Source organism: Caretta caretta, chromosome 11 (genome assembly GCF_965140235.1).
Source record: "Caretta caretta isolate rCarCar2 chromosome 11, rCarCar1.hap1, whole genome shotgun sequence".
NCBI classification, from domain to species: domain Eukaryota; kingdom Metazoa; phylum Chordata; order Testudines; family Cheloniidae; genus Caretta; species Caretta caretta.
In genome coordinates, this window is record NC_134216.1 from 52,573,081 (window position 1) to 52,582,470 (window position 9,390).

Sequence of the window (9,390 nt, forward strand, 5' to 3'; positions counted from 1 at the left end):
TGCAGTGCAGTCTCTCTGAGGATATCAGTAGGTCAAGAAAATGATTCACCTTTAAATTTAAAAAACACCTATTTCATATGAATGTGGAATATTACTGTACCTGAGGAGAGGGGGAATTCATTATTGTACTGTTCTTTCAGCTTGATAACTGCTTTTATTTTTATTCCACCTGCTGTGATAGCACCATTGATATTGATTACTAACAGACTAATCATAAAAGGAATGGAAACATTATGCACACACTATGCCATCCCAAATTTCTGAATTTATCTGTTTTTGTGGAATTTCGTCTTATCAGTTTTGTGTTTCTGCATTAAAAATTCAAGTGTTTAAGGACAATTCAGATGGTGGTATTGTGACAATCCTAAATGTACCAGTATATGTTTTTTAAATACAATACTAAATGAAGCTGTGATGAAATTCGTTCTTTTGAGGATAAGGAGGTTGCTTTTGTCTACTTGTATATGTTGAAACCTGTATATGAATTTGGTATCTGAATAACTGAAAACTGATTCCCTTCTAGAATAAGAAATTCATTGAGAAATCCGGTGATTTTGATTGTAGCTTATCTTTTTCACTGGTTAAAAACCAGCCATTGCATATATTGTCTTTTAGTTCACATTCTGTAGCTTGTGTTGTACTGAATATGTACCGTACAGTACCCTTTTGTACAGCCTGTTGGATGTAGGCTATAGCCTATTGTACATAAATTCACAGTTTGAAAAACTGCAGAGGGGACAGAACTTTTTTTGGTAGATTCCATGTTTTATGAAGTAATGGATCTAGCAAAGAGCTCATGAGCACCCACAACGATCTACTACCATGGCTGGTATCTTTCCATATATTATTTGTTCCTTTCCATTGAAATACAGCATATTTATTGGGGACATCTTGGTAGGTGTGCAGCAGGGGCCTGCTGAACCTCTAGGGTTTGCTTGGTGGACAAGATGAGTGTGTGGATATTTCTGTAAAAATACAAATTCACATTCTCCAGAGCAGTAATTGGCTTTGTATCTCTTGGGTGCAATTATCCAGTCCCATCCAAAAGCTTCAAAATCCACAGTCAGTGGGTAACGACAGCATCGGGATTCTGTTGAGTGTTCATCACAGTCAAGGCCAAAATCCCTGCGGGATCTTTTTGGTGTGTCTGTAACCCTGACCTCTAAAAATGGATTCTGTGTGGGAAAGGAAAAGAATTGGAAATATTATTAATACATGAACTATTTAACATTTAAAGGGACGGATGGAGACATGAAAAAATATGTAACGTCTCAGACGTGCAGATTGTTTTAAACTAATATTTTCAAATCATATTTGTAAAAGTTTCTGGAATGCTCTAATCCTGTGACAGTGGTGTGTTGTTTTCTTTTAAGGTAACTATGTCCTCTTCTAGGTGTCCCTGGCTACACTTCATCCACTTTCAAGATTTATCCCACTATTTCATACTAAGAAACTGAATTTCCCCACTATTCACTATGCAATAGCTACCATTCCTGAGCATCCCAAATAGCTGATAGGAGGGGCTTTGATCAGTGTTATGGACTTTGGGCCAAAAGCTCCCTCCATCTACATGATATAGAAGAGAGCAAAACACACACAAAAAGGCAGCTCCAAAAATTGCAGAAGGGAAAACATGTAGGCTAACATTCCAGTCCCCTCTTCCTGAAGAGTTTGCAGATGTCCCTGCACATAAAGTGTGCAGCTGAAGCTCGGCAGGCATTGAGAAGGGCCTCCTATTTAGCCAGAGGAGGGAAGAAGTTGAAGCAGTTGATGTTACCCTGCCTAACTGGTGAAAATACTATTGGAAATGATGGGGGAAAATAAATGCTGCTTCTAGCAATCCTACTCCTGTATTTCTACTCCATACCTTTCACCTCTCTCAGAAACTATGCACAGGTTTTGCAAGAGAAGCTAATATTGTGGCTCCTGAGAGAGTCATACAGCCAAGGAAGCTCAGAGTGGCACAGAGGGCCATCACATGTGTGGATGACCCATGATCCACACTTTTGGGAAAGGAATTCCATGCAGACCCTGGGGCTCCATAGTTATCAAGGCCACCTCTTTTATCCCAGGCATGCAGACCAAACACCTCTGCTGAGGAAAGAAGATGGCTGCAACATAATCGTGAGTGGAAAGAAACTGAGAGCTTTTTTTCTACCTCTGTGAATCTCTGCAGAAGGGGATGATTTCATGCATTGTTGATATAGTCAGTACTTGATATTTGTATGCATGATTGTGTTTGAAGCACTAGAGGAGACAACTGGCCTATTCCAACTGAGTAGGAATATAGGAATATTTTTTTCTGTTGGATTTTTAATCAAACTTTCACAATACATTTTGTCTTTAAGCTAATATGACTGTATTACATTGCTAAGAAAATATATAAAAATCAAATTTATAAAGTATTTAGATTTATCCAAGCACATTATGCATTATAGTGAAAGAGGGAAATTATATTCTCTCAGGATTTTGTTTAAAAGTATAAATTTACTGATAAGTAGGACTCTACCAAATTCACAGTTCATTTTGGTAAATTTCATGGTCATGCCATTTAAAAAATCTTGAATTTCATGCTCACGGATATTTAAATCTTGAATTTCACTGTGTTGTCACAAATCATGATTATGTATTTAAAAATATAAACATGTAAAGCCCTTAAGTCAGCATTTCTCAAACTGGGGATCACAACGCAAAAAGGGGTCGCAAGGCTATTGTGGGGGGTCATAGTAGTACCACCCTTACTTCTGGGTGTCTGGAAAGTGGTGGCTGCTGGCTGAGAGCCCAGCTCTGAAAGCAGAGCCACCACAGCAACAGCACAGAAGTGAGAGCGGCATGGTGTGGTGTTGCCACCCTTACTTCTCCACTGCTGCTGGTGGTGGCAGCGCAGAAGGGTGATAGTACCATACCATGCCACCCTCACTCCTGTGGAACTGCTTGCAACAGTGCTGTCCTCAGAGCTGTGCTCCCAGCCAGCAGCTACTGCTCTCTAGCCACCTAGTTCTGAAGGAAGTGCAGAAGACTGGCAATACCACGAACCCCCTACAATAGCCAGATTTCACCGGGGAGATCAGATTTCACGGTCCATGACTCATTTTTCACAGCTGTGAATTTGGTAGGATTCAAGTGATAAGTATTGCTTTATTGATGTAGATAATAGGTTCAAAAATATACTTGCGTAGATTGTAGGCAATTATTGCTTTTCAAAGATTGTTAACAATGAAGGAAATTCCTTACCATTTTTGTTTAACTGCAACACTTTCAAATTTATTTTATTCAATTAAATTTCCAATAAAAAGAAAAAAGGTGCCTATTTTGGGTCCTTGACTGCTTTGACATAATTTTGAAAATAATATGGTATAAAAAGTACTGCATTTTCAGAACTGTAATATTTAAAGAGTGAGTTGTATAATAAAATACAGTATTGTCAATTAGTTTTGTACTTTGTCATAAACATAAAGCAAATTGTGCCATTCATGTTTAAGCAGAATCTCTTGATGGCATGATATGTTCCAGCATTACATAAAGATGTCCTTAATTCAAGACCCATTGTGAGGTGGTCTTTTGTCTCCTTTCTGTGCATGCAAAATTTCCATTATAGTTAACAGCAAATACATGTATTCAGAGAGAGAAGAAGCTCCCTCTCTTATTTTGAATGCAAGAACTTGGTCAGCAGTACAAGATTTGAGGCAGCTTATTCTCAAGTGCAGGAATCCAGGAGCCCTCATTTTTTTGCTATACGTTAAAAATAACTTTTCATTAAGTAGCATTTTAATATCTTTTCTTTACTCCTGGATTTCATAACAAATATTTTGCACTTTTCTAGGATCTTCCATTGAATATCAAAGCCCTCTACAAACAAGGTAAAAAAGTCTCCCAGCATCCCTTTGAATTCGGTAAAGTAATATTACCTCCATTTTACAGATGGGGAAACTGAGGCACAGGGAGATTAAGTGCAAGATCAGAGAGCAAGTTTGTTGCAGAACTGGGCATACAGAACCCTTCTCTTAACCCTCACTCCTATATTTTAACCCCTAGGCAAAGATTCCACTTCCTCTCCTCGAAATACAACATAAAACATGCTTTCCAATTCCAATTTCCTTTTCTTATTGTAAAAAGGTCTATACAATAAGAAAAATCTCTGTGGAATTTTTCCAGTAGAACTTACCAGTCCATCTTCACCTGGTCCTGGGAAAGTTACAGCAAGATCTCGTCCATTCTCATCAAAAGCTTTGATTTCAATGCCTAAGTTGGATTCAGGTTGTTTGAGCCAATTTTGTAACACTGTCTTCACATCAATACTCTGCCAAATACCAGTGCCTGGGTTCATGTCAAGTTTCAAAGATCGAATTCCAGTATATCTTGTACCGTCTTTCATGGGTCTGATGAGTCTCAGGATCTGCACGAATACTGTTGTAGGTTTCTGGACTTGCCTCAAGTAAATCCACAACTGCGCCTTTACTACTTTGTTATATTGTATTTTAGAGCTAAACTTAAAGAAGCAACATTTTGGTTTCCCCTCCATTTGCACAAGAAAATCAGCTATAAATGAATGGAAAGAATAGATTACTGACCTTGGAGCAGAAAGGAACTTGCATAAACAAATCAGAAAAAATATCCAGCCTATATAGTATAGCTTGGTAAGATACGTTATCAGTGGAATATTGACTGCAAAAGTGGCATGTACTTAATTCACTATAAAATAAACTCTCAACTCTGGATTTTGTGGGTTTTGTACTGTATGGCATTATTTAACTGAAATTAACAGAATCATTGTGCCTCAAATTTTTAAGCCATCTAGAAGTAATACAGTAAAACCTCAGAGTTAAGAATACCAGAGTTATGAACTGACCGGTCAACCACACACCTCATTTGGAACTGGAAGTATACAATCAGGCAGCGGAGACACCCAAAAAAAAAAAAAGGCAAATATAGTATAGTACTGTGTTAAATGTAAACTCCTAAAAAAATTAAGGGAAAGTTTAAAAAAAAAAAGATTTGACAAGGTAAAGAAACTGTTTCTGTGCTTGTTTTGGTTAAAAGCATCATTTTTCTTCTGCATAGTCAAGTTTCAAAGCTGCATTAAGTCAATGTTCAGTTGTAAACTTTTGAAAGAACAACCATAAATAACGTTTTGTCAGAGTTACAAACAACTTCCATTCCCGAGGTGTTTGTAACTCTGAGGTTCTACTACATATTATCACAAGGAATTGACGGTCATTTTCTGAACAACCATGTTTTAAGCTAGATTTACTATTTTCCAACTAAATCGAGTAGGATCTTTATGCTATGTAAGCTGTTCACTTTGATTTCTTTAGCTAAGGGGTGAGCACATGCTGAAATTAAAAAATGATGGGGAATATTGAGATAGAAAAAGGCTGTAGGGGAACATTTCCTTAGAATTCTCTGGGAATCTGAATACTTATACTAACTGAGCAGCTGTACCAGTCAGTCTGGGACAGAAACACTTCCTCCAGCCAAAAATTACCTGCAGGCTGAACACAGTGTACAGACTACTCTGCTTAAGAATGACTAACTACTAACACCTTTCTGGCATTCAACTCCTGCAGTATCTTTACAAAAACACATTGATCAGCAAATCTATACTTTTTAACTAGACACTTCTGTGATGTAATAGATGTTTCTAATGTATCAAACATTATCATTTTTGCCAGCATATTATATAAAAAGAGGTAGCTGTGTTCAAGCTACAGTAACACCTACATTCCCCTCCTTTGTTTTATGATCAATCTATCTGTTAATAAATTAGTTTTAACCTATGGATCTTTATTTCTTTTGGCTTAAATTATATTATGGTAAAGTGTTTTCATTGTAGTAATCTAACTACCCTTGGTATACAGTACAGGTGCAAAATCTATTAGACCCAGATGAAACTGTCCATGTTAAGGGGTAGGAGGGCGAAGTAGTAATCTCTCGTGGTGCAGAGCTCCAACATTCATAACCTCATCTCTTCAGATATCTGCTTTTCTAATATACTAAAAATGGTGATTTGTTTTCTTTAGGCTGTCTATGAAAAGAGTGGAGTGAATTGTGAAGTGACAAATAAACAGAGCATAGATCACCTTTCTTCAATCAGCAAAGAAGAATTAGGTAATAGTAGGCTATTTTAAATAGTAGGCTTGATTATAAATGTTGGTTAATTGGCCTTTACCTACATCATCATGATCAAGCTACTGTAATACATTCATTCAGTATTGCTATATAGTATCCTACACTGTTAATTTAACCTATATATTTTATAGTCAATTAACTTCTATAAATGTGTACATTTTGTAGTTAGCAACAGCAGCTGATATTCTGTTAGGTTTGTGTACTACATATCTCTGTTGCTGGTAATATATCTATGCCTTATATGCCTTGTCTTGTTTTCAACTTTTGTCATCATATTCATAAGTGTTATTTTGAAAAACAGCTGCCATAGCCAAATACTTCAGCTGATTAAGAACATAAGATACTATAGTATTAGCTGTGCAAAAGATACTTGATAGGAGTCATGGCAGATGTTTAGCACTCAGAAGATAACTAAGAATCTGCTCATTCAGTAAATGCCTTCATTCTTCCCTGACACAACTACTGGAGTTGATAGATATACATGGACATTTCAACATCTAAAATCTATCATTCTTCTGCTTACTTTAAATATATAGTTTACATTCACTGTTTACTGTTAGCTGGGCTGTGCGGTACTAGCTTCTGAGATCAGCAGAGGAAACAAGTATTTAAACCTTTATTTGCATTTGTTATAGTGTATTATAGTTAAGTGATTGTAATGTTCTAAGTGACATTTTTTTGTCAGTTTCTAGTGCAATGTTTAAAAAGTGGTGGCTCATAAAATCCTTGTTAAGAGTTATAATTACCTCATTATTTGCACTGATTTCTTTGTACTTCCCTATATTTACTGTAGGAAATACCTTGAATACTGCAAATACCGAGGTCAGCAAACTGCAAATCTTATTTAGTATCTTAGGCAATTGGCAAGATACTAAGGACTATTCCTGTGTATGTTATAAGGGAGCAGGAAAATAATACAATAAAATAAAAGATCACAGTGAGGTCATTGGATGATGATTCAAATTATTTAAAAATATGTTCTTCTCCCTCCCTCTTACATACTTCTGCCAGCAGCAGCCTGTTAGAAGAGACTGAGACAAGATTTGTTGCTCTTAAGCACTAGGACAACTGTTTATCAGTAGAATAGTGTGATATTAAAGTAGCAGGACTACTTACACTCTGTAGGCATTGTAATAATAGTCTCAGTTGTAGCATGATAATCATCATCTTCCAAAGAACCATCACTGCTGTCATCTCTCTGGACGTCATACTGATCAATCAGTTCTTGCAATGGAGGAGCTTTGGGTAAAAGCTGTTTTATAGTATCCCTGCTAATATTAGGAGCTTGTTCCAGACGAAGTTTGCTGAGGATTTGAATTTTTATGGCTTCTATTCTGGAAGATTTTGTATTTTGCCTCCATGTACATGCAATGCATAGTTCATCTTTTTCTCCATTCTCTTTTGGCTGACTACTGTCATTAAGAGCCACTGGACCAAGTATAATCAGCATGAACAGGTAAATATAAACACAGATTTGTAGCTTTTGCATGATCTCACATTCAGTGCAGTCTTTTCCCTTCCTTGCTTTCTTATTTTTTTCTTTCAGTACTAAACAGATCCCTAAAGGCAAGTATAATCCGAGAAACAACTTGCCACACTGGTGAATCATATATTTTCCAAGAGGGCTTTTATACTCCAACTTTGGTTAGACTCGTGTCGTCAAAACCGATGATTGGCTGTTGTACCAACAATGAATCTAGCTGTCAGAGGTTAAAGCCCTGTCTGTCACAAGTCACTAGACAGCATTTTGTTACAGCCCAGGGTGAACTGATTTATCTGACCACTCTGTAGAGGATATCTCCTCACATACTGAAGAGGATATATTTCCAGTGATTATGGGCAGCAGTACTGAAGCATAGCATTGCCATTCTTAAATAAGCAGCAACTTTCTTTTATTATGAATCAATCCATATGTCCCTGAAACTGTTAAAAACTCCAGTCAATATTTTTTCTTGAAAAAAGATCATATTCTTAAAAATACAAAGATTATTACTACCATATATGAAAAATATTACTTCCTAAATATATTAGGTACATTTTTCAGCAGATTTATATTGATGAATAACTTCAATATATTGAACATTATTTATATATTTCTGTGTAGCTTTGCTAAACATTAGTGGGGGGAAAAGCAAATTAAAAATTCAAAAGTAATATTTGTAAGAAATATTTCAACCATGTATGATTAAAAGGAATATGCATGGCTGCCTGTTCAGTTATCCTATCAGTACATATCAAAATCAGCATACTTAGTTTACTGTATTGTAAGTACTGTGACTTGTATTATGTAAAATGTTTAATAATTTGCCTTTTCTTAACACTAACTTTTCATTAAGCAGGATCCTGTGCAATAAGTAAAATACTGAGAGATGCTTAATATAAAATCATGTTTCAAAAATATCATGGTTAGATATTGCTCTAGGCATGGCATTAACTGGTTAATATTATACCAATATTATATGCTTTTTTGGATTGCCATTGCCAGCTGCTGAAAGACCTACAGTATTTTAATGTTTCTGAAGCCTACTATGGATCCATCATGGATGAAAACTTATTCCATCTTTTATATCTCTACTAGAGCTTAACTAACATTATCCTTTCTGTTCAAAAAGATCTCTTAATTATGATATCCCAGCTGGTATCTTTCTGTGTTTCTACATTGTACTTGCAAATACTTACAAAGCTATTGGCTCTCTCCATACTGAAAAGGCATGTGCCTAGATCTTACAAAAACCAGTCTTCAGTATGCTTAGACACCATAGATTTTTTCTTAAAACCTTTAAGCATAAGTGAGATGTATATCTGCATAAGAGTCACTATAAAGAAATGTACCTCTAAATATGATGATATACCTTATGTACATATGCCACACTGCTCATAAAAGCTTACTGCCATGTAACCAGCTGGTGTACACTAGCAAAAAGTAAGGCATTCACAGTAAATTTGGACAGTCTTTTCTTAATTCACACCATTATAGCACATACAAACCATACAATTTAGCAAGATATATGCAATATGTGGGTTATCAAAGTGAGTTTAAGAATGGATTGTCAGCACCACCTTTGAGATTCCTTGCTTCTTCTACTTTGTATCCAACCTAAAGCATTACACAAACAGGTTTTTTTGCATGTGTTTATTTAAGGAAAATGTTAATACACAGATTGTATGCAGTGTTGTTGTGGCCATGTTGGTCCCAGGATATTAGCGAGACAAGGTAGGTGAGGTAATATCTTTTATTGGACCAACTTCTGTTGAGGAGAG

The 9,390-nt window shown here is 36.1% G+C and overlaps 1 protein-coding gene across 1 annotated transcript; it reads right to left on the bottom strand.

Annotated features, from left to right (window-relative positions):
- Nucleotides 1-747: 747 nt before the first annotated feature.
- Nucleotides 748-7,652, bottom strand: MSTN (myostatin). Its single transcript, XM_048869422.2, has 3 exons — nt 7,246-7,652; nt 4,166-4,539; nt 748-1,175 (listed from the first exon to the last, which is right to left on the bottom strand). The coding sequence occupies exons 1-3, from the start codon at nt 7,616-7,618 to the stop codon at nt 795-797; spliced, it is 1,128 nt and encodes a 375-aa protein (XP_048725379.1). The 5' UTR covers nt 7,619-7,652; the 3' UTR covers nt 748-794.
- Nucleotides 7,653-9,390: the final 1,738 nt, after the last annotated feature.